The sequence below is a fragment of the Neoarius graeffei genome, chromosome 21 (assembly GCF_027579695.1).
Source record: "Neoarius graeffei isolate fNeoGra1 chromosome 21, fNeoGra1.pri, whole genome shotgun sequence".
Lineage (NCBI taxonomy): Eukaryota > Metazoa > Chordata > Actinopteri > Siluriformes > Ariidae > Neoarius > Neoarius graeffei.
Genome location: NC_083589.1, coordinates 20,180,303 through 20,205,618, shown reverse-complemented (window position 1 = coordinate 20,205,618; position 25,316 = coordinate 20,180,303). Strand labels below are relative to the sequence as shown.

The following is a 25,316-nucleotide window of genomic DNA, read 5'->3' as shown; positions in this document are numbered from 1 at the left end:
TGGTCATAAGTAACTCTTAATGTCTACTTATGAGTGACAGTCTTAAGAGCTTAAACTGTATTTTGAAAAATCTGCTACAGTTCAGAATCTTAAAAGGCTAACTTTTAAAATTAATTACAAGCGCATTTCCCTGGCTGGCGACTTGTCCAGGGTGTACCCCGCCTTTCGCCCGTAGTCAGCTGGGATAGGCTCCAGCTTGCCTGCGACCCTGTAGAACAGGATAAAGCGGCTAGAGATGATGAGATGAGATGACATTTCCCTGGTGAAAATCTTTCAAGGATCTGTAAAGTTCTTTGTGAGGGTCTGAGGATCCTGTTGAGGATCTCAACAAAGATCCTCAAAAGATCTTCAGGGATCTTCAATTTTCTTGCCAAGATCTTTTCAAGATCCTTGAAGATCTTGGCAAGAATTTTAAAGATCCTTGAAGATCTTTTGAGGATCTTTGTTGATGATGTCCTCAACAGGATCCTCAAAGTCCTTCACAAAGAACTTTATGGCTCCTTGAAGATCCTTGAAAGATTTTCACCAGGGTTTGGCTCATTTTGTATTTTTGGGTTAGGTGTTTCTCATCTTCTCTTGACAATAGCCTGGAGATTCTCTGTGGGGTTCAGGTCAGGCAAGTTGGCTGGCCAATGAAGAACAGTAATCTCATGGTCAGCAAACCATTTGGTAGTACCGTAGTTTTGGCACTGTGGGAAGGTGCTAAGTGCTGCTGGAAAAGGAAATCGGCATCTCTATAAAGCTTATCAGCAGATAGAAGCATAAAGTGGTCTAAAATCTCCTGGTAGACGGCTGTGTTGACTTTGGACTTGATAAAACACAGTGGACCAACACCAGCAGATGACATGGCACCCCAAATCATCATAGACTGTGGAAACATCACACTGGACTTCAAACACCTTGGATTCTGTGCCTCTCCACTCTTCCTCCAGACTCTAGGACCTTTTATTTCCAAATGAAATGCAAAATTTACTTTCTAAAAAGAGGACTTTGGACCACTGAGCAACAGTCCAGTTCTTTCTCTCCTTAGCCCAGGTAAAACGTTTCTGACATTGTCTTTGGTTCAGGAGTAGCTTGATATTAGGAATGCGACAGCCGTAACTTCTTTCCTGAAGACGACTGTGCGTGGTAGCTGTTAATACACCGACACCAGCCTCGGTCCACTCCTTGTGAAACTCTCCCAAGTTCTTGAATCGATTTTTCTTGACAGTCCTCTCAAGGCTGCGGTCATCCCTGTTGCTTGTGCACCTTTTCCAGCCAGCCTTTTCAGCAGTGACCTCCTGTGTCTTACCCTCCTTGTGCCAATGATTGTTTTCTGGACAACTGTCAAGTCAGCAGTCCACATGGTGGAGTCCAAACTCTTGAGAGATAGTTTTGTAACCTTTTCCAGCCTGATGAGCATCAACAACACTTTTTGTGAGGTCCTCAGAAATCTCCTTTGTTCTCATGCCATGATGCACTTCCACAAACATGTGTTGTGAAGGTCAGACTTTGATATATCCTTGTTCTTTAAATAAAATGGGGTGCCCACTCACACCTGATTGTCATCCCATTGATTGAAAACACCTGACTCTAATTTCACCTTCAAATTAACTGCTAATCCTAGAGGTTCACATACTTTTGCCACTCACAGATATGTAATATTGGATCATTTTCCTCAATAAATAAATGATCAAGTATAATATTTTTGTCTCATTTGTTTAACTGGATTCTCTTTATCTACTTTTAGGACTTGTGTGAAAATCTGATGATGTTTTAGGTCATATTTATGCAGAAATATAAGGGTTCACAAACTTTCAAGCACCACTGTAAGTCTACAATATATTCAGTAACTGATGGAAAATCTTGAACTTTTTCATGATATTCTAATTGTTTGAGATGCACTAGTATAAATTAGGAAAAATAAACATAGTAACGAGATCATTTGGTTAAAACTTGAAAACTGCATTTATGAATGTGATGCCAAATGCATGGTACGATGCCTTGGGAAACTTGATATTTGTTTCATGAATTTACAGTTTCGGACAGTAAACAGTTAGAAGAACATAATGACATGCAGTACCAATCAAAAGTTTGGATGCACATAATTCTAATTCAGTGCTTTTTCTTCATTTTTATTAATTAAAAGACACTTCATGTCTTAAAGTAATGATGGATGTCATTTCTCTTTTACTTAGTTGAGCAGTTCTTGACATCATATGGATTACTACGGTTGTGGAATTGGGTGATTTGCTGTATTTTTATTATTTTCTATTTACTGTTTAATCTCGTGCATTAAGAAGGCAAGAAATTCCACTAATTAACTTTTGACGAGGCACAGCTGTTAATTGAAAAGCATTCCAGGTGACTACCTCATGAAGCTGCTTACGATAATGCCAGTAGTGTGCAAAGCCTCATCAAGTAAATGCTGGCTACTTTGAAGAATATAAAATATGAAACATATTTGGGGGGGTTTAACACTTTTTTTTTTTTTATTTACCACATAATTCCATTTTTTTTCCTAACTTGTAGGTTAGGCGTTTTATGAGTTACTGAAATCGTTTCACTAAAGCCAAGTACAAGTATTGATTTGTGTTTGATTTCTGACTATAAAATTATATCTGCTTTAATTGTCGGTTATTGGAATGTTTTCAGCTCTTAAAATCACAATCAGACTCAGAAATGTGGTTTTCCGGTCTGAATTTTCCTCCATATGTAGCTGATGGACCTGAAGGTGACAGTACATGGCCTGGAGAAGGAGAGGGACTTTTACTTTGGCAAACTACGTGATATCGAACTCATCTGCCAGGAACACGAGAGCGAAAACAACCCAGTTCTTGCAAAGATTGTCGACATCCTCTATGCTACTGAGGTATAACGAGTCCTCGACGTGCATTACACAATGTACTGTAACAGATACGTTCAGTATCTGAGAGGAATTGGTGTGGGTTTTTTTGTTTTTGTTTTTTCAGTATTTTGCATTTATTTGGCAGACATTATTATCCAAAGGAAATGATGAGGACCAGAATACAAGTTAAGCTGTTAAAGGAGTTGAACATGTTATGAGTGCCATACATGCAAGGCAAGTTTATTTATATAGCGCATTTCATACACAGTGGCAGTTCAATGTGCTTTACAGAGGTAAAAGCAAAACAGTAAACAATAGAAAATAAAATTACATAAAATAAAGGGGGAAGAAGAGAGAAAAAATAAGAATTAAACAATTAGTAGAAATAAAATAATAAAATGAAGTAAAAGTTCAGTAAAAAACAGCAGAATAAAATAGAATAAAAGTTAAGTTTAAAACGTAAAGATGACAATATTTATCAGTTAGCAGAAAGCATCTGAGAACAGCTTGGTCTTTAGCAGAGATGCCTACTAGTACGGATTGGCCGTATTTTGTACGGAAAAGTTACGTAAATACGATGTTACGGCAAACAGTGTTATTCTGTATGGAATTATTATAAAGTCTTAAAAAATTCCAGTGAGTTGTTTTTAAATGTCCAAGCGACTTTTTCAATCCATGCACGATTCACGGCTGTTTATTTTTATGACAACCACACATGCTGTGTGTGACATGCACAGATACCGCACATGCTGTGTGTGACATGCGCAGATACCGCACATTTGTTCGCGCTATTTTCACAGGTCTCAGGTGTTCCTCCCACGATATACGGTAGAATGGCCGTGCATTACACCCAGTCAAAAGGGCAATGGATACGCGCACTGCAAACTGTGTAGAACTGACATTAACATCACTCATGGTGGTCACGATGACTGCAGGCGGCATGTCAAATACAAAAAAAACATATGGAGTATGCTGAAATGGCGAGTCAGGCGGAAAGTAAATCTGGGGGTATCCAGCAGTTTTTTACGAAATTTGTGGATGAAAAGACACGGAATGTGACACGTGCTGAAGAGGTGATGGTTGACCTGTGCTTGGAGTTGAACTTGCCGATTAGTGCCATGAAATGTGAGTTTAACTTATTCAGTTTCTTTTTACATGTATGATTTTTATTCACTGAAATATCAAACACTGGCTGTACTTCTTTAATTCAAAGTCTTTTCAGTGTTGCAAGTACAAATGTACATGTAGTATGATCAAAAACAGAATTTTATGATTAGTGCTGTTGGGATTGTGGCAAAAAATTGATCATTCCACTGTTTTAAATACAATTATAAATGTCATTTTATTCAATGTCTCTTCTGAAGCATTATGCTGGAGTATTTATATATTGGGACATTATCTTAATGTCGGACTCTCTTTGGCATGAAATAAGAAATGCTTAAAATTTTTTATTAGAATCCATTAACAGGTAGAACATTTTGCCAGGCAATATAATATAATACTTTTGAGGAGTAACATTCAATACCAATGATTGGTAGTCAACCGTAATGTCTACAAACAGGGAACACTATTGTATTTAGAAAAATGTGATATATTGTATGCTCTAGAAATTTGTTGAGTGGAAATTCAATTGAGATGGCTGCTAGTGTTTTGTTTATTCAATTCACACAAAACAGTACTTTTTAGTTTAAATGTTAAACATATTGGTATATACACCTCTTATAATGGAAATGTGCATAAATTAATGTTACTGAAAGTCATTCCAAAATACTGAAAAATGTTTTCAAGAATACTGAAATTCAAAATTTGGGGTAGGCATCTCTGCTTTAGTCTAGATTTGAAGCTGCCAACAGCAGGAGCATTTCTGATGTCCTCTGGGAGTTGGTTCCATAGCTGTACTGCATAGTAGCTAAAAGCTGCTTCACCACACTTTGTTTTAACAACAGGTTTTACCAGTAAATTTTGCTGCTGCGATCTGGTAGATCTGATTGGGTTAGGCCGCTGCAACATATCAGAGAGGTAATTGGGCCCTGTACCATTTAGAGATTTGTACACCAGCAGCAATGCTTTAAAGTCAATTCTGTAGCTTACTGGAAGCCAGTGAAGGGACCTTAGAATTGGAGTAATGTGCTCTCTTCTTTTTGTTCGTGTGAGAACCTTTTGAATCACCTGAAGTCGTTTGATCGTCTTTTTTTGGCAGGCCTGTGAAAAGGCCATTGCAGTAGTCAACCCTACTAGAGATGAAGGCATGTATGTTTTTCCAGATCATTTTTTGACATAAGTCCTCTTAGTTTGGAAATGTTTTTTAGGTGATAAAATGCCGATTTAGTGATTGCTTTCATGTGACTGTCAAAGTTTAGCTCGCTGTCAATGAAAACACCAAGATTTTTAACCATATCTTTTGTTTTAATCCCCTTTGTGTCAAGAATGGTGGTAATCCTGGGTCTTTCATCTTTTTTCCCAAATAGAATTACTTCTGTTTTATCTGTGTTCAGCTGAAGAAAATTTTGTGACATCCAGTTGTTGATTTGGTCGATACACTGGTAGAGACATTCAAGGGGGGCATAATCATTAGGTGATAGAGCAAAATAAATTTGGGTGTCATCTGCATAGCAGTGATACAAAATTGAGTTGTTCTTGATAATTTGTCCAAGTGGGAGCATATAAAGGTTGAATAGTAATGGTCCAAGGATCGACCCCTGGGGGACACCACAGGTCAAGGACATTGATGTTGAGGTACAATTTCCCATGGTAACAAAGAAGCTTCTATCTTTTAAGTATGATTTTAACCAATCGATAACTTTACCAGTCAACCCAACCCAGTGTTCAAGTCGATATAGCAGTATGTTGTGATCAACAGTATCAAAAGCTGCACTGAGGTCCAGTAACACCAGGACCGATGTTTTGCCTGCATCAGTAAGATGCATGTCATTTATAACTTTAATCAGTGCTGTTTCAGTGTTATGATTGGCACGAAATCCTGACTGAAAGTTATCAAAACAGCTGTTTGATATCAAGAAGGCAGTTAATTGACTGAAGACAATTTTTTTTCAAGGATTTTCCCGATGAATGGTAGATTTGATATTGGCCTGTAGTTGTTTAATACTGAAGCATCCAGATTATTCTTTTTAAGTAGGGGCTTTACAACGGCTTTTTTCAGGGACACAGGAACAATGCCAGTCTCTAGGGATGTATTTATGATCTGAAGCGCATCTGTAGTTATGAGGTGAAGAACAGACTTAAAAAGTTGGTGGGCAGAATGTCCAATTCAGATGTTGAGGAACTGAGATTTTGTACAGTTTTTTTCAAAAGTCTCGTAATCAATCAAACAAAATTCTGACATTGTGCTGAAATTGTCTGTCTGTGTCACTGGTGATTGCAGCTTTTCAGTTATTTGCAACTGAGATATATTATGAGCAATATTCTGCCGTATTTTATCAATTTTACCTTTGAAGAAGGATGCAAACTCATTGCATTTATTAACTGAGAGAAGTTCAGATGCTAATTGTGGTGGGGGATTAGTTAGCTTCTCTACTGTTGAAAATAGCACACGGGCATTGTTAATATTCCTGTTGATGATGTTGGGGAAGAAAGACTGTCTTGCTTTACCAATTTCATAATTATATTTACAAAGAATCTCTTTATGGATTTGATAATGGATGTGAAGTTTAGATTTGCGCCATTTTCTTTCAGTCTTCCTACATCCTCTCTTTAGCAATTTAACAGCTGGGTATTGCTTCCATGGTGCTTTCTGCTTGTCATTGACTCTTTTTTGATTTTGAATGGAGCAATATCATCCATAATTTGGGTCATATTTAAATTAAAAATTCCAGTAAGTCGTCTACAGAGTCTGACATTTTAGTTGAGATCCGAGAGAGAGCTTGCTCAAAGAGAACATGTGTTGTCGTTTATGACTGTCCTACCCATAGTCGTTGAGCTGTTCTGAATGTGAGGGGACATAGAAATATCAGAGAAAATACAGAAATTATCAGATAAGGCCAGGTCAACAACAGTAGTAGAAACAGTAAGACCCTTTGTGATAACAAGGTCAAGGGTATGACCACGAGAGTGGGTCGGCCCCTGTACATGTTGTACTAGGTTGAAGTTGTCAATAAGTGCAAGTAGTTCTCTGGCATAAGTGTTTTCAGGATTATCTACATGCAAGTTAAAATCCCCAGATATAATAAGACAGTCAAACTCTAAGCAAATGACTGACAACAGTTCACCAAACTCTTCCAGAAAAACTTTGGCTGAATGTCTCGGAGGCCCGTAAATAGTTAATAACAATATGTTAGGAGAGCATGTAACAAGTGCACATAAGTGTTCAAAGGATGTAAAATCACCAAGTGAGGACTGTTTACATTGAAAAGAGGCTTTGAATATATTTGCGATCCCTCCACCTTTCCCATGTCGGGTAGCGCTCATGAAATTAAAATTTGGGGGAGCTGCTTCAATAAGGGTGGTCGCACTCTTTGCTTGATCCAGCCATTTTTCAGTTAGAAGCAAAAAATCAAGATTGTGTTTGCAAATAAGATCATTAATTAAAAATGACTTGTTTGAAAGTGATCTAACGTTCAGAAGAGCTAGCTTTACAGAAAGTCTAGAAGTAATATCCGCTTGGGCACTCTGATGTTGTTTTGAAACAGGAAGGAGACTAGACTGGTTTACCCCCTGGGTTAAATATGCTCTATGTTTTCTATTTCTTATCAACACAGGAATAGAGAATGGCATAGGCATACTGGGTCCCAGCTTATTTTCAAAACTACACCCAATGCAGGGACCCACAGCACATCATACAAGACTCTCTGTATATTCCATGAGGTTGGGAGGGGGAAGGATTGGAGATGTCATGTATTTTTTAGATGGTGAAAAAGATTGGTAGCCAGCTGAAAGTCCTGGGCGAACACAATTCAGTCTGTTGGTTGATTTTCGATGAACTGGGTACACTGCTTGTCACGAATGATTTGGCTGATTTTACATTTATTTTAGCATCCATCAGTTGGTGAGAAACTAGTGTAAGGTGTAAGATGTCGGAGTAATGAAGTAAAGACAGCAGTTGCAGCAATCCCTCACACAGAAGGATGGGAGTCTGTGTCATTTTTATCCCCCGCTGGCTGAAAGGCTCATCGGGATTATGTCATGGCGATGTCCATCCATTTATTTGTCCGTCCGTCCCGGGGAGGGTACTCACCTACTGAAATCAACTCCTCTCACAATTTTTGGAGGAATTTCATGAAACTTGACAGGATTCTTTGGTATGTGTCGGTAATACAGATATTGCCATTTTGTTCAATTCAGTCGCGTTTTACCAGAGTGATGGCCGTTGATTACCAAACTTGTACTTGGACAATTTCATGAGGGTGCATTAAGCACTTATACAGTGGGGAAAATAAGTATTTGATACACTGCCGATTTTGCAAGTTTTCCCACTTACAAAGAATGGAGAGGTCTGTAATTTTTATCATAGGTATACTTCAACTGTGAGAGACAGAATCTAAAAAAAATCCAGAAAATCACATTGTATGATTTTTAAATTATTAATTTGCATGTTATTGCATGAAATAAGTATTTGATACAATAGAAAAACAGAACGTAATATTTGGCACAGAAACAATTACAGAGGTCAGACGTTTCCTGTAGTTCTTGACCAGGTTTGTGCACACTGCAGCAGGGATTTTGGCCCACTCCTCCATACAGATCTTCTCCAGATCTTTTAGTTTTCGGGGCTGTTGCTGGGGAACACGGAGTTTCAGCTCCCTCCAAAGATTTTCTATTGGGTTCAGGTCTGGAGACTGGCTAGGCCACTCCAGGACCTTGAAATGCTTCTTACGGAGCCACTCCTTAGTTGCCCTAGCTGTGTGTTTCGGGTCATTATCATGCTGGAAGACCCAGCCACGACCCATCTTCAATGCTCTTACTGAGGGAAGGAGGTTGTTGCTCAAAATCTCACGATACATGGCCCCATCCATCCTCCCTCAATACGGTGCAGTCATCCTGTCTCCTTTGCAGAAAAGCACCCCCAAAGTATGATGTTTCCACCCCCATGCTTCAGTTAGGATGGTGTTCTTGGGGTTGTACTCATCCTTCTTCTTCCTCCAAACACGGCGAGTGGAGTTTATACCAAAAAGCTCTATTTGGTCTCCATAGGACCACATGACCTTCTCTCATGCCTCCTCTGGATCATCCAGATGGTCACTGGCAAACTTCAGACGGGCCTGGACATGTGCTGGCTTGAGCAGGGGGATCTTGCGCGCACTGCAGGATTTTAATCCATGACGGCGTAGTGTGTTATTAATGGTAATCTTTGAGACTGTGGTCCCAGCTCTCTTCAGGTCATTGACCAGGTCCTCCCATGTAGTTCTGGGCTGATCCCTCACCTTTCTCATGATCAATTATACCCCATGAGGCAAGATCTTGCATGGAGCCCCAGACCGAGGGAGATTGACAGTCATCTTGAGTTTCTTCCATTTTCTAATAATTGCGCCAACAGTTGTTGCCTTCTCACCAAGCTGCTTGCCTATTGTCCTGTAGTCCATCCCAGCCTTGTGCAGGTCTACAGTTTTGTCCCTGGTGTCCTTAGACAGCTCTTTGGTCTTGCCCATGGTGGAGAGGTTGGAGTCTGATTGATTGAATGTGTGGACAGGTGTCTTTTATACAGGTAACGAGTTCAAACCAGCACAATTAATACAGGTAATGAGTGGAGAATAGGAGGGCTTCTTAAAGAAAAACTAACAGGTCTGTGAGAGCCAGAATTCTTGCTGGTTGGTAGGTGATCAAATACTTACTTATTTCATGCAGTAAAATGCAAATTAATTATTTAAAAATCATACAATGTGATTTTCTGGATTTTTTTTTTTTTAGATTCTGTCTCTCACAGTGGAAGTGTACCCACGATAAAATTACAGACCTCTCCATTCTTTGTAAGTGGGAAAACTTGCAAAATCTGCAGTGTATCAAATACTTATTTTCCCCACTGTAGCATAGATATAGTTGCCAGCGGGGTATATTGTGCTCTCAGAGCACTCTTGTTAAATTTGTGACTGCAGTGTTTACCTCTGGGGGCAGTCATAAAGGTTAGACAAGCAGCCTTGGGCCCAAAGGGTCACCAGTTCTATTCCCTTGACCAGACCCCTCCCATGTATCCATGGCTGAAGTGCCCTTGAGCAAGACACCTAACCCCCAACTGCTGCCCAGGCGCTGTAGCATAGCTGCCCATTGCTCTGGGTATATGTGTGTATGCGCTCATTGCTCACTTGTGCAGGGCTGTACATTAACTTTTGAAACCACTTGTCCTGTCGGGCAAGTTGAAAGGAAATTTACTTGTCCGAATGAGAAGTTGACTTGTCCGAAGAAATATTTGAGAAAAAAAACCCACAAACTATTTGTAACTTGACAATCTTTATTGCATTTGTTTCCAAATTCACAACATATGCATAATATCTATGAATCAAAAGTAATCAATACTTGATATACTGAGGCAAAAGTTAAAAATATAGTAAAACAGACTGATTGATACCATAATTCACCAATTATTATGCTGAAGTTCAGAAGCAATATATTCCAATAGAGTAGAAATTATGAACATAAAATTTTAAGAACAAAATAACTATACTATGAGATCCAGAAACACTAACCATTATTTATATATATATATATATATATATATATATATATATATATATATATATATATATATACACACACACACACACAGAGATCAGTACTCCTGCAGTTCAGTAACAAATATCACAAAAAGTAAACATTATCATAAAATTTATGACTCGATGAGATATCACTAGTTTGGACAAGAGAAACAAATAACAACAATGCTAAATTATATATATTTTCATTTTTAAATTATTAACTTTGAATATATATCCTCCACTGATTAATTGTTGTTGTCTAATTATTCAGTGTGGCTCCTGTATGGTATTTAATGGTCAAAAAAAAGATAATTTAATAAATTTCAAATAATCCATAATTATATCTAAATTATAGAGCCCTATGTTTCAAATCCCTAAACTCCCATTACTAATTAGTTAATTAATACAGCTGGTAACCTAATTAGAAGCCATTTGACAGCTTGGTATTTCATAGATAACTTTCCCCACTCCTACCTCAATCCCTGTCAATCCACACGCATGCAGGCACGTATTCTAAGCCCAGCACACCCCGCCACACACGCTCGGCTATATAATGAACACCATCAACAACAATTCAAAGATTTGGAAATTACCACATACGCAACGTAAATATACAGTTGAATAATGATCCCGCCAACAGAAATGTCAGCAAATCCACATGTATGACACGATTAAAACCAATCATAACGACCGTTTACTTTTCAGCTCAAATACACGAAGCGGTATTGGCCGGTTTCGCAAGTGGAATATTGCGCATGCGCACATCGCTCTTTCCGAATAGAAGTATCCAGCGATTCATCAAAACAATATGTCGAGTGAGATGCTTCGGAAATCGTGTGAATAAACTGATAAATTTGATATGTAACCCAAATATCGGCATATTTTGGCACTTGTCCGATTGGACAAGTAACTGAGACGATGAACTTGTCCGACATAAAGTATCACTTGTCCCGGACAAGCGTTAATGTCGAGCCCTGCTTGTGTGCATGTGTTCACGGCTTCAAATGGGTTAAATGCAGAGGAGGAATTTTCCTGTGCTCTAGTGTACATGTGACAAAATCAAGGCTGCTTCTTCTTCTTTTCAGGATGGTTTTGCTCCTCCAGAGGATGATGAAATTGACGAACAGCCACAAGTCCAGGATGAATACTAAATAGTAAAAACGTATACATCTACTCTGCTTCTTATCTCTTTTCTTCTCCTCCTCTGCCCTCAATCATCCTCACTTTGACCTTTTTATCTTTTGATGATCTTGATTTTTTTTCCTTTCATTTACTCACTCTGAGTATGACTCTTTTTGGTCCATTTCCTTCGAAAGAACCAGCAGGTGACTTACATCATAGCCTTTAACCCATGGGTGTGGTGTGGTGAATTGATTGAGTGGCTAAAAATAGTTTTTGCTTATGTAATTGGTTTTAAATACCATTTGTACTTAATGGTAGAGTTCAGTTTTTATCCATGCTATACCACTGGCCATGAATATTCTTTTGATTCTAAAATGTCTTCATTGTATAGAGCATTGCTACTCAAAGTGATTTTTATAACACTTTAACATGTACACCAGAACATTTATGGTAACATATCTAAAACATCTAAGTCAGAACACTAGGAGAAAGTAAGAATTTCCTACTTGGATATTGTGTACTAATGCAAAGCAAACCATTTTAATAGACAGCAGGATATAAACTAGACCACAGCTTCATCAGACTATGAAATAGATGAATAAAGTGCAACCACATAAACACTCAACGTAATCTTCTACTACTACTACTACTAGCACTACTACTGTACCTGGCTGTTTTAAAACATTTCCTAAAGATCTGCTGTTTGTTTTTTAATGGCTGCTTCATCTGATCGCAAAATGTCCACATGGTTTGCATTTTGCATCTGTGATTTAAATTCTTTTGGTTTTATTGAGGGTGTTTCTACTATAGACCCGTTGTGCATGACCTCACGCCTCATGTGATTTAATTTCTCCTGGGGGACAACCAGACACCGTCTTTCCTGTAAGCAAGGCTTAATCTGTTTTTAAATGGGGTTCATTTTTGCACTGTTTTTTGTTGTTCAAATAGAGAAAAAGATTTAAAGATATTATCGTCTCTCTGGAATTTTGTCTTGAACTTCTGATTTGGGCTTAGGAACTTGGCTTGGGCATTTCTGTAGAAAGGAAAAATCTCTGATCCGGGAATAGTTGTTGGGTTTGTTTGTTTTTTTTCCCCCCCACAGCAGTAGGAAGAACTCAGTAGGCCTTTTTATCTGTAACTCTCAGTGAATCCCTTTGTTTCACTCTAGCTTCGAGCCCACAACAACGATGCTATGTGAGAACCGCTCTCTCCAAGGTCTGCCCTACAGTCGCAATGTGCGGCCACAATCTTGCCATTTTCTTCACTGACAGTCTACAGAGTTAAAGGTTTTTGGTCATTCTTTGCGAGTAATTAACGTAGAATAGAATATAGGTTGTATTCAGTCATGTGACTTTTGCTTGCGAGTTTACTTCAGTGAATGAAGTGGTGGTCAGGCAAACCGATTTGGCTGCCGTTATGCAGAGAGCTAGTGAAACAGTCTCCGAATATTTTTGCAGTTTAGAAGCCAATCCACAGTCAAGATACACTATATTGCCAAAAGTATTTGCTCACCCATCCAAATTATCGGAATCAGGTGTTCCAATCACTTCCATGGCCACAGGTGTATAAAATCAAGCACCTAGGCATGCAGACTGTTTTTACAGTTTGGATCTGGCCCCTTCCTCTTCCAACATGACTGTGCCCCAGTGCACAAAGCAAGGTCCATAAAGACATGGATGACAGAGTCTGGTGTGGATGAACTTGACTGGCCTGCACAGAGTCCTGACCTCAATCCGATAGAACACCTTTGGGATGAATTAGAGCAGAGACTGAGAGCCAGGCCTTCTCGTCCAACATCAGTGTGTGACCTCACAAATGTGCTTCTGGAAGAATGGTCAAAAATTCCCATAAACACACTCCTAAACCTTGTGGACAGCCTTCCCAGAAGAGTTGAAGCTGTTCTAGCTGCAAAGGGTGGACCGACGTCATATTGAACCCTATGGATTAGGAATGGGATGTCACTTAAGCTCATGTGAGTCAAGGCAGGTGAGCAAATACTTTTGGCAATATAGTGTACCTTCAGAAAGTTGCTCTTTGTGATGGGATAGATCCTTACACGCTAGTAAAGAAGAATTTTTCCTATGAGTTGGAAAATTATCCATCCGTTGAGTTCCCTGACATCTCAGACTACCTGGTGCTGCAGACATCGTTCTACACGGACACACACATGAAAACCTGGAAGAGCATGGAGACATACAATATTTTTTTATATATGTGGCTGGGTTAAAGATCTGGAGATCAGGACACTACAAGATACAGGATTTATCATTTTTGCCTGGGTAAGTAGCCTTTTGGGGCTTTTTGTATGTGTCTTTGCGGTGGTTGCTAAGACGCTACAAGTTTTAGTATTGGGTGTAAACAAACCACAGCCACTTGCTTCTCAGTCCTCCCTGCTCTTCTCTTTCAGCAAATGATGAGGTTTTTTGTATATTAAAAGAGAAAATGGAGTGAGAAGGTACATTCCAACATCTGTGTAGGTAACACTAGGTCACAAATCTACATAATTTCTCCAGTCGTTTTGAGGAATTTTGTATGGATCATAACCACTAAAAAAACCTCTAATTTCTGCGTATATCTATCCTTTGCTTCTTTCTGACTAAGATTATCCAATAATACAGTCATAAAGCTTTTTTTAGCTGTAGTTTTCTTTGAACTACAGACATCTGACATCTTCAGTATTGCTTGTCTTCAATATGTAAACAAAGTTTGCTTGTCCCCCAGGACAAGTGTAGCAACGGTTACTAATCTAAGTGTGACATCAGTGCAAGGGGTCTATACAGGAACCAATTTAAATGTGTGAAAAAGAACCAGTGATCAGAGACCCCTTATAAATTTTACAGTTGTGTGAACAAACCTGGATTCTAGCTATGTTTCTTCCCATGCCTTCTCAAATGAAATGGGTTTAGCATCGCAACATGCAAGCATCAACACTACTGAAGCAAGATGAGTGCATGAAGAATTAAAACAGGAAGCTGATCATTCACATCCAAGTAAATATATTTTGGTAGCCTGGGAAAATAAAAGCTATGTTCTCTCTGATGATTGAGTTAGAATTTAGTGTCTGCATTTTGCAGCTGTAGGAATCTAAGATTTATTTATTTATTAAAGATGGCTATTAAATGAGATGCTAAAACCAATCATAACAACTTGGGTTTCATTTTAAAAATTAATATTAGAATAAAAACATGCCAACGTGAGCGGTGGTTATTTGTTACTGACTGAATTCTAAAACTGAGTTTTTAGCTATTATGTCAGTGTTGTATTTTTTTTTTTCATGTTTCACATGCATTGTTGCCATGAAGGTTGATTTTGATTGACAGGATCTGTCTGTAACTCGTTAATTTTGTCCCTCACTTATTTGGAGTTTTACTATGTAAAATAAAGTGTATTCTGACGATGAAAAAGTGCTTTTCTTTTCATTTAAGCACAGTTTTTGTCTCATCAACATAAACATCTTGCATCCTATATTCTATCCTATGTTTTCAGCTTAATATAATTGATTTTGAACCTTATTTGGGTTGTTAATCAGTGAAATTGTGAACTTTGGGTATTTCTTTGACCACCTATGAGAGATTTTTGACTGACATGTTAGACGGACCTTTCCACCACCACCATCAAAGGAATAATTGAGGAAATATCTTTTGGAAGAATGATCTTGGTACATTGATACCAAAGCTCTTTGACGCTGTTTGGGTGGCTAATGGTGGCTCAAAACCCTCCTAAAACATTTTTGTTGGATTTTTCTTTAGTTTATCACTGGTATGTTTACTTGATTAAAATTAGAAATGGATGTAGGTACGTGCACTAAATAAAGTCCCCCTGAGTGACAGCAGTTCCACCTACAAAGCAAATCACAGCTTTATAGTCATGAGCTCATTGTAATAAATTTCTGTTTCTATAGTAACTGAATTCACAGGGGCTGTAATAAACAATGTTTTAAGAAGTACAGTCTTTGATATTGTGAATCTTTCTGTAAGGAATTTCCAGTGTAAGCTCTTTTCTAACGATCACAGGTACAGTTAGGTCCATAAATATTTGGACAGAGACATTTTTCTAATTTTGGTTCTGTACATTACCACAATTAATTTTGAACAAAACAATTCAGATGCAGTTAAAGTTCAGACTTTCATCTTTAATTCAGTGGGTTGAACAAAATGATTGCATAAAAATGTGAGGAACTAAAGCATTTTTTAAACACAATCCCTTCGTTTCAGGGGCTCAAAAGTAATTGGACAAATTAAATAATTGTAAATAAAATGTTCATTTCTAATACTTTGTTGAAAACCCTTTGTTGGCAATGACTGCCTGAAGTCTTGAACTCATGGACATCACCAGATGCTGTGGTTCCTCCTTTTTAATGCTCTGCCAGGCCTTTACTGCAGCGGTTTTCAGTTGCTGTTTGTTTGTGGGCCTTTCTGTCTGAAGTTTAGTCTTTAACAAGTGAAATGCATGCTCAATTGGGTTGAGATCAGGTGACTGACTTGGCCATTCAAGAATATTCCACTTCTTTGCTTTCATAAACTCCTGGGTTGCTTTGGCTTTATGTTTTGGGTCATTGTCCATCTGTATTATGAAACGCCGACCAATCAGTTTGGCTGGATTTGAGCACACAGTACGTCTTTGAATACCTCAGAATTCATCCGGCTGCTTCTGTCCTGTGTCACATCATCAATAAACACTAGTGACCCAGTGCCACTGGCAGCCATGCATGCCCAAGCCATCACACTGCCTCCACCGTGTTTTACAGATGATGTGGTATGCTTTGGATCATGAGCTGTACCACGTCTTTGCCATACTTTTTTTCTTTCCATCATTCTCATAGAGGTTGATCTTGGTTTCATCTGTCCAAAGAATGTTCTTCCAGAACTGTGCTGACTTTTTTAGATGTTTTTTAGCAAAGTCCAATCTAGCCTTTTTATTCTTGAGGCTTATGAGTGGCTTGCACCGTGCAGTGAACCATCTGTATTTACTTTCATGCAGTCTTCTCTTTATGGTAGATTTGGATATTGATATGCCTACTTCCTGGAGAGTGTTGTTCACTTGGTTGGCTGTTGTGAAGGAGTTTCTCTTCACCATGGAAATTATTTTGCGATCATCCACCACTGTTGTCTTCTGTGGGCATCCAGGTCTTTTTGCATTGACGAGTTCACCAGTGCTTTCTTTCTTTCTCAGGATGTACCAAACTGTAGATTTTGCCACTCCTAATATTGTAGCAATTTCTTGGATGGGTTTTTTTCTGTTTTCACAGCTTAAGGATGGCTTGTTTCACCTGCATGGAGAGCTCCTTTGACCACGTTTTCTTCACAGCAAAATCTTCCAAATGCAAGCACCACACCTCAAATCAACTCCAGGCCTTTTATCTGCTTAATTGAGAATGACATAACAAAGGAATTTCCCACACCTGCCCATGAAATAGCCTTTGAGTCAACTGTCCAATTACTTTTGGTCCCTTTAAAAACAGGGTGGCACATGTTAAGGAGCTGAAACTCCTAAACCAGGGGTCTTCAATCCTATCCACAAAGGGCCAGTGTGGCTGCAGGCTTTCATTCCAACCAAGCAGGAGCTACACCTGATTTCACTTGTTTAATCATTTCACCCTCGTCTCCAGTCAACAATCAAGTGAGCCTCCAATTTGGCTGTAATGAAAGCCTGCAGCTACACCGGCCCTTTGCGGATAGGATTGAAGACCCCTGTCCTAAACCCTTCATCCATTTTTAATGTGGATACCCTCAAATGAAAGCTGAAAGTCTGGACTTTATGTCCATGTCCATTATATAACTATAACTTGAATATGTTTCAGTAAACAGGTAAAAAAAGAAAATTTGTGTCAGTGTCCAAATATATATGGACCTAACTGTATGCTATTCCTTCTCTTCAGGAGAGAAGACATTGCCCTTTGTGGTTTTCTTGTCACATTTTTTTTTCTTATTAACAGAAAGTGAGGGAAAGACTTAACATCACTCCTGTAAAGTAAGTGATAACCTGACTTGTGTTGTGGATGTTCAATATTAATGGATCTATAATCAGAAAGTGTATAATGCGTCATTCGAAAGTGAATCATTGTTATGGTTGACAAATTACTGTGGTATCAGTGAAGTAAAACATGTTAGGATGTGCTGTTGTAGGAACTTGTACCAGAGTGTGGTTGAATCTGATTGGACAGAAGGTGTGCATTATTTTTATATAATAGCACAAGTAGTTCTGGCTGTAACATGAAAATTTAATATTAATGTGTAACAGTTTGTACACAAGCACTTGTACAGTGGACATTCCACATAACCTAAATATTTAAAAACGTTGTTTGACAAAGTAATTCTTATATAATTGATGTTTCAAAAAAAAAAAAAACTTCCCCACATTTATGGAAGAAGTCTCACTTGTAAGCGATCACATTTCTTCAGTTTTCTCAGTAAAATGTTTTCTCTGCTGCATTTTGTGTGCGTGTGTGTGAGAGAGAGAGAGGGGTGAAGGAATATTTACTGCAGCTTGAATGTGTAAGAACAGGAACTAATTTGTCTCTTGGACATTCACCAACATTAAATATAACTATTTAATATAGTTATATTTAATGTCGTTAAAATGTGACATTTCATGTATAGAGCATATTACATGGTGGCACAAAGATAGGAAGTTTATCTTCAAGTGGTGAACACTCGAAGACCTTGAATATTGCATTGAAATCAAGCTCATATTTAATTTTAAACAACATAATACTAATGTTTGAACTTAGGATGAGTTCAGAAATCAATATTTGGTGGAATAACCCTGACATTTAATCACAGCTTTCATGCAGCTTGGCATGCTCTCCACCAGTCTTTCACATTGCTCTTGGGTGACTTTATGCCACTCCTGGCACAGAATAATTAAATCTGCTGAGTTTTGTTCGATGGTTTGTGCTCGGCTCAGGCAATTACTAAAACCTGGGATGGGACATCACCGTTTTTAGCAGCAAACGCAGGGAAGTCACTGCCCGAGTGATATGTCTCGTCCCGTTCCATCCCGGGTTTTACCAACAACCCTTGGCTCATGCTCTGGGAGAACTGGTGCAACTGAACTTACTTTCCCTTTAAAATAAATACTTTCCTTTTCTTGTAGTTTTCCTTTAATTGTTGGCACTGCACCCTCTTTCAAGATGGGCTTATAGCCAATGCTCCTCAACAGATCAGAGGTCTCATATGAGTCTTCAGTAAAATGTGCAGAGCAGAGGAAAGACCACTTTGTAGGCACCCAATGTGCCCATGAACTTCTCGCAAAATGCGTCCAAATCTTTGCAGTTTGAATATTCTTGGGCCATGAACGCAATGTAAATCTACCTTCTATTGTGTTGCTGCACTGACCAGCAACACATCTACGTGGCATGGCGATAAATTGGCTCAAAATGGAGGATCGGAGTTGCAGTCAGTTCTGTGTTGCAGTATAGCGGAAATGGCGATGAGACCGATGGACTTCCTGCTGTGACGTCAGGAACGTCAAGGTCATTCACTCAGACTGCAACCTGTATGAATCATTTTAATCGTAAAAATTATATTAGATTTATTGTTAATGCTTAAAACTATTCCTCTGCCATTCGTGAGGTCTCAAGGCATTTATAAACAAAAAGTGAGGCCATGGTTCTGCGTATATGCTTTAAATTAAATGCAGTCAGACACAACAGCGATCCTTACAATCTTCCAAAGAACCAGTGGTGCATGGACCTTGACATGGTCAGGAATCTCTGAACTGTGATGGTTCTGGTAATGAAGAGTCAGTTTATTATTTTTACTTGCCACACTGACATTAATATGGACCTGATTTTGATGCTGTGGAGATACACAAAGTAAAGGCTGAAGGCATACAAGTTAACTGGTTGCTGCTTGTGCACTGTTACCTGGTATGTTTCTAATTCACATTTAACTGAGGAAGCTGTGGCCTAAATGCTTACAGTGGTATGCAAAAGTTTGGGCAACCCTGGTCAAAATTACTGTTACTGTGAGCAGTTAAGCAAGTTGAAGATGAAATGATCTCCAAAAGGCATAAAGTTAAAGATGAAACACACTAACATTTTAAGCAATATTGGTGTATTATTCTGGTTTTGTACAATTTTAGAGTGAAAAAAGGAAAGGAGAAACTTGCAAAAGTATGGGAACCCTAGGAGATTTGAGCACTCAGATCACTCTCAGACCTTAATTAGTTTGTTAGGGTTATGGCTTGTTCACACTCATCATTAGGAAAGGCCAGGTGATGCAAATTTCAAAGCTTTATAAATACCCAGGCTCCTCTAACCTAGTCCCAAAAGTCAGCAGCCATGGGTTCTTCTAAGCAGCTTCCTACCACTCTGAAAATGATTGAGGCCCACAAAGCAGGAGAAGGCTATAAGATAGCAAAATGTTTTCAAGTTGCCATTTCCTCAGTTTGAAATGTAATTAAGAAATGGCAGTTAACAGGAACAGTGGAGGTCAAGATAAGGTCTGGAAGACCAGGAAAAATTTCAGATGCCCCTTTTCCACCAAAGCAGTTCCAGGGCTGGTTCGGGGCCAGTGCTTAGTTTGGAACCGGGTTTTCTGTTTCTACTGACAAAGAACTGGCTCTGGGGCCAGAAAAACCGGTTCCAGGCTAGCACCAACTCTTTGCTGGGCCAGAGGAAAGAACTGCTTACATCAGCGGGGGGGGGGCAGAGTTGAGACCAACAATAGCAAGACCGCAAAAGGTCACCATTTTTAAGTGACGAGAAGCAGCAGCTGTACAAACGTGAAGTCATCCATTATTGTTGTTGCTGCTTCTTCTTCTCCGTGTTGTTGTTGCTTCAATGTGCGTGCCAGGGTTTATGCAAACGCAGCGACGTAACTGACGTATACAGCGACAATGACGTGGCTCCCCTTAGCACCCCGAGCTATGGAAAAGCAAACTGGTTCTCAGCTGGCTCACAAGTTGAACGAGTTGTGCACCAGCACTGGCCCCGAACCAGCCCTGTAACTGATTTGGTGGAAAAGGGGTGAGAGAGAGCTGCTCGTAGGATTGCTAGAAAGGCAAATCAGAACCCCTGCTTGACTGCAAAAGACCTTCAGGAAGATTTAGCAGACTCTGGAGTTGTGGTACATTGTTCTACTGTTCAGCGACACCTGCACAAATATGGCCTTCATGGAAGAGTCATCAGAAGAAAACCTCTCCTGCATCCTCACCACAAAATTCAGCATCAGAAGTTTGCAAAAGAACATCTAAACAAGCCTGATGCATTTTGGAAACAAGTCCTGTGGACCGATGAGGTTAAAATGGAGCTCTGGCAGCAACAAGCAAAGGTATGTTTGGAGAGAAAAAAAAGGGCACAGAATTTCATGAAAACACCTCTCTTTTCACGCCTCACTTTTCAACCTTAGACTTGAAAATAGTGTGGGGAAATAGCCCTATTAAGCCCAATATTCTAAACAGATATATTCCATGTAAAATGTGATGAGTAATAGATGACAAAAAGAATTAACATAGAAAGCACTGTAAAACCTTGGTTTAGAACAGCAATGTAAAGCTTTCACAAATTGGGAATCATTAATTGTGTTTCATCTTCGAGTAAAAAAGATGTTTACTTCTGTGTGTCTCAAATTTCTCAGTTATAATTACATTAATGGCATTTAGCAGACACTCTTATCCAGAGTGACGTACAACATACCCAGAGCAGCCTGGGAAGCAATTGAGGGTTAGGGGCCTTGTTCAAGGGCACTTCAGCTATTCCTACTGGGCCACAGAATTGAACTAGCAACCTGCTTCTCTACAGTGGTATGCAAAATTTTGGGCACCCCTGGTCAAAATTACTGTTACTGTGAACAGTTAAGCAAGTTGAAGATGAAATGATCTCCAAAAGGCATAAAAGTTAAAGATGACTCATTCCCTTTATATTTTAAGCAAAAACAATTTTTTATTTTCATCTTTTACATTTTCAAAATGACAAAAAAGGAAAAGGACCTGAAGCAAAAGTTTGGGCACCCTGCATGGTTAGTACCTAGTAGCACCCCTTTAGCAAGTATAACAGCTTGTAAACGCTTTTTGTAGCCAGCCAAGAGACTTTCAATTCTTGTTTGAGTAATTTATCCATTCTTCCTTGCAAAAGTCTTCCAGTTCTGAGAGATTCCTGGGCCATCTTGCATGCATTGCTCTTTTGAGGTCTATCCAGGGCTCGAAATTAACTTTTTTTTTTCTTTGTGTCCCCCAGTGGTCCCGAATTCTGTGTTGTATTGTCCCGAATGGAAGCAATAGTGTCCCCATTTTTTTCCTCTCTGAAATAACCAGTGGTTAATATTATCATAAGTTACTATTATATTTGTAACTATGCGATTTTTGTGCCTCTAGGTGGAGCGCTAACACAAAATTTAGACCTGCCCGTGCACTCGTAACGTTGCTTTGGAAAAAAATCTACTGGTGGTGGCGGGACGAATACTGATTTGGGATCAATGTAGAATACGAAAGAACAGACTGCAGGGAACGGGCGGCAGCTAATGGGTCTGAAACGCGGGAGAAACCCAGAAAAAGGGGAATGTTGGCAGCTAAGCTGGCAACAAGTGTTTCTTGACAGAATATGACAGACAACACAAGTCAGATCATATTTTATCGGCTAGACTCACGTTTCCTCTCCCATATAATTTTCCCTGACAAATGAACATTGTGCAGACTGTAACTAAGCCGCTTTGAGTACCCAACCTGACTTGACATTTCACGACTTTTCACACTGCCCTAGCAACAGCTCATTGACAAACGTTATACAATCCAACCAGGTATATTCCGAATGACTGTGTGTATGATAGCATCTAATGACGAACGTACCGTGTAGTTTTTTTCACAACCATCAAGTCAGTCTGGATGTACTACTAGTACATCCAGACTGACTTGATGGTTGTGAAAAAAACTAAAATATTCAAAACTGCAGGAGAAAAGTTCTCAGACCCTGGCACATTTGCACTCCTTACACATTTGTACTTTGTATGAAATTTCCATTACCCTGCATTAGTTTTCTGATTTATTAATGCTCATGTTGTTTGGTTGCATTTTGTTGTTATATGAACCCATGCTGCATAACAAATTTCCCTGAGTGGGACAATAAAGACAACCTTGATTTCCCGAAACTAAAAGGCATATGCTTGTTCTGATCTGATCTCAATTACTCTGTCATGAGGTTCATAGTCCTATGCATGCACCTCGTGGTGCAACCTGGACACATTGTCAGTGATGAACCTGGGGTCATTGGATGTTTCGGGTCTTATCATCATACGCCCTCTCCCGGGCGACCCACCCGGGGGTGATCAGGCCCTGACTTGTGTCCAGGTAGCTGAGTTCGCTACACTTCACCCTTCTTAATCCAGAGCCATCGTGAAGCCTTCGCCGCCGCTTCCAAGATGTTTTTGATTGCTCTCTGTCGCTGCTGTCTGACGATTCCCAAGAGTCCCAGGACCCTGTGCAGGGACCGCCCTGCGAGGCCCCTGCAGCCCACTTAGATAGGCTCGCATCTGGCCTTCCACCCCTGTCTTCGGCTCTCTGCCACCAGGGATGCGTACTTGGCTCTCTTCCTCTCCTGGGCCTCCTCCATTCTGTCTTCCTAGGGGACTGTGAGTTCCAGCATCATCACCACTTGCTTAGTAGTCTCTGACACCAGGACCATGTTGGGCCTGAGAGTGGTGGCTGTGATCGTGTCTGGGAACTTCAACTGCCTTCCTAGGTCAACCAGAATGTTCCAATCCCTCGCCGTTGAGAGCAGCCCACCCTGGGACTTTGGTTGGGGGTTGTGGCTTCTCACCAGCCTGCACAAAAGTTAGAAGTATGTAATGTGGATTATCATAAGTAATAGATGACTTTGTTGTTGTTTTCCCCGGTGTATGTTTGCATCTCAGTAAAGGGACCAAGCTGTCACCAACTCGTTAATATTCAATAATGTCTGCATATATATATATTTTAGATACCAGAGACTGTGGCCTACCATAACACAATCTACAAATCTGTTTGGCCCCAAACCTGACAATGTGCACATGAACTAAATACATCCTACAGAGCCTGTTCCTGATGCCGGCTCATTTCTCTCGAGGTTGTCGCTTAGGGTCGTGACCTCTGTTCTCCTTCAAGATCTCCCTTGGCCAAGTTGGGTCAGGAGTTATAAATGTCAGTATGCGAGTAGATTGTTGACCAATAGAAAATCAGGGTATTTCTGTCATATCTAATCACTGTTGCCATATTGAAGAACAAAAAAAATCCAAAAAACAGCCAGCTGAATAACTTTTTAAAAAGCAAGAAAAAAAAAAGTGTGTCAGAGCAGTTAGCACGACAACCTACTCACCAGCGCCATCTTGAAAATTTCCACTACATATACCCCAGTAAACAAAGTCATCCCATGTTCTCAAGTAAGCGCCAGTCAGGCAGAGATAGTGGGCAGCCCGTGGCTTGTCAATACCCCTGCTAAAGTAGTCACTCTCACCTATGACCAACATGATATGGCTACTCCGATGCACATCTGTCCATGTGGGCAGCACAAACTGGGACTTGTTTTTTACAACAGTGGTGTAAAAGTGAATTAAATGTCTGGTTTGCTCACATGCAGGTCACTTATTGGTTCGCTCTCGTGCCTCAGCTTTAAAAGTAGACTGCCTTTCAGATTTTTCAAGTGTAGGTCATAAGAATTTTCCCTGACACCCAATTATTTTTGTTTAGTGGACCGAAAGTGTCAGTGCAGGCACTTACGAATGTATGTGCAGAAGAAGGCGTGAAACAAACTGTAGACAAATCCAAATCGAGAGACAGAAGTCGTGGTCGGTAGCAAGCGAGGGTTGGGTGATCAGCAAACAACGTGGTGGAGGAAAGACAAAGGGTGAAAACATAAGAGAGTAAGCAAAGGTCGAGAGAGACAGTCAGAATAACCACGGCTTGGTATGAGCTGAATGGAGCAGAACGATACTTCGCACTGGAGTGGTGTGCGTGTGTGAGGCTTTAATGGGGAGAGCGGTGATTAGGGAAATGAGTGTCAGCTGAGATCCATAGTCGGGAGACAGAGGGCACTGTGAGACTTGGGGATTGTAATTCGAGGTATCCATGTTTGTAGTCAAAGCATTCTCAGCCAATTTACTGACAGAAAGCTACTGAATTCAAATTAACTGACTTCCAAATTTATTAGGGTTTTTTTTTAATAGAACAATTAATGAATTTAGGGCCATGTGGCCCTAAATTCTCTGCTATTTTTTCCTGCTTCACCATGACCCAATTCAAGATACTACATCATGCATCATGTGGTGGGCTTTCCCCATTCGTGCAAAATATTGTGGGATACAAATTTGAAACAGGAGAGGAAAATGGAAGACATGAGTGTGCGAATGAAACGTGAAAGACCGACTACAGTAACAGAAAGCAAAAAGAAAAGATGTTGTGTTGCGAAGGAATGGAAACACAGGACCAAACTAATAAATATTGCCAGTCAGCGAGCACGTCAGTGTGATCAGCTGTTCGTTTAATGACAAAATTATGTAACTTTCAGTGCTCAGTCAAAGGTAAACCCACGCATGCACACACAGACTTCCTCTGTGTGCTTGACTACGCGAAGCAAGCGATTTCATGCACATTATTTGCTAGGGAATCCCCTCAGATTTGTAGAAGTTATCTCTTCCTGAATAACTGACAGCACAGCATTAGCTACTTCTTGTCGAGGCTCTTTATTTTATTTTTCAGCTCTCCTGTGACACACACACTTCAGTATATCTATATCTTCCCGGAACTACTTTCAT

General features: G+C 39.7%; 1 protein-coding gene across 1 annotated transcript in view; it reads left to right on the top strand.

Annotated features, from left to right (window-relative positions):
* mapre3b (microtubule-associated protein, RP/EB family, member 3b) overlaps positions 1–14,996 on the top strand; it is a 29,340-nt gene extending 14,344 nt beyond the window's left edge. Inside the window, exons 6-7 of the mRNA XM_060902806.1 lie at positions 2,699–2,851; positions 11,556–14,996. Of these exons, the coding sequence (XP_060758789.1) occupies positions 2,699–2,851; positions 11,556–11,621 (219 nt within the window). The 3' untranslated portion in view covers positions 11,622–14,996. The remainder of the gene's footprint in view (positions 1–2,698; positions 2,852–11,555) is intronic.
* The last annotated feature ends 10,320 nt before the right edge of the window (positions 14,997–25,316 follow it).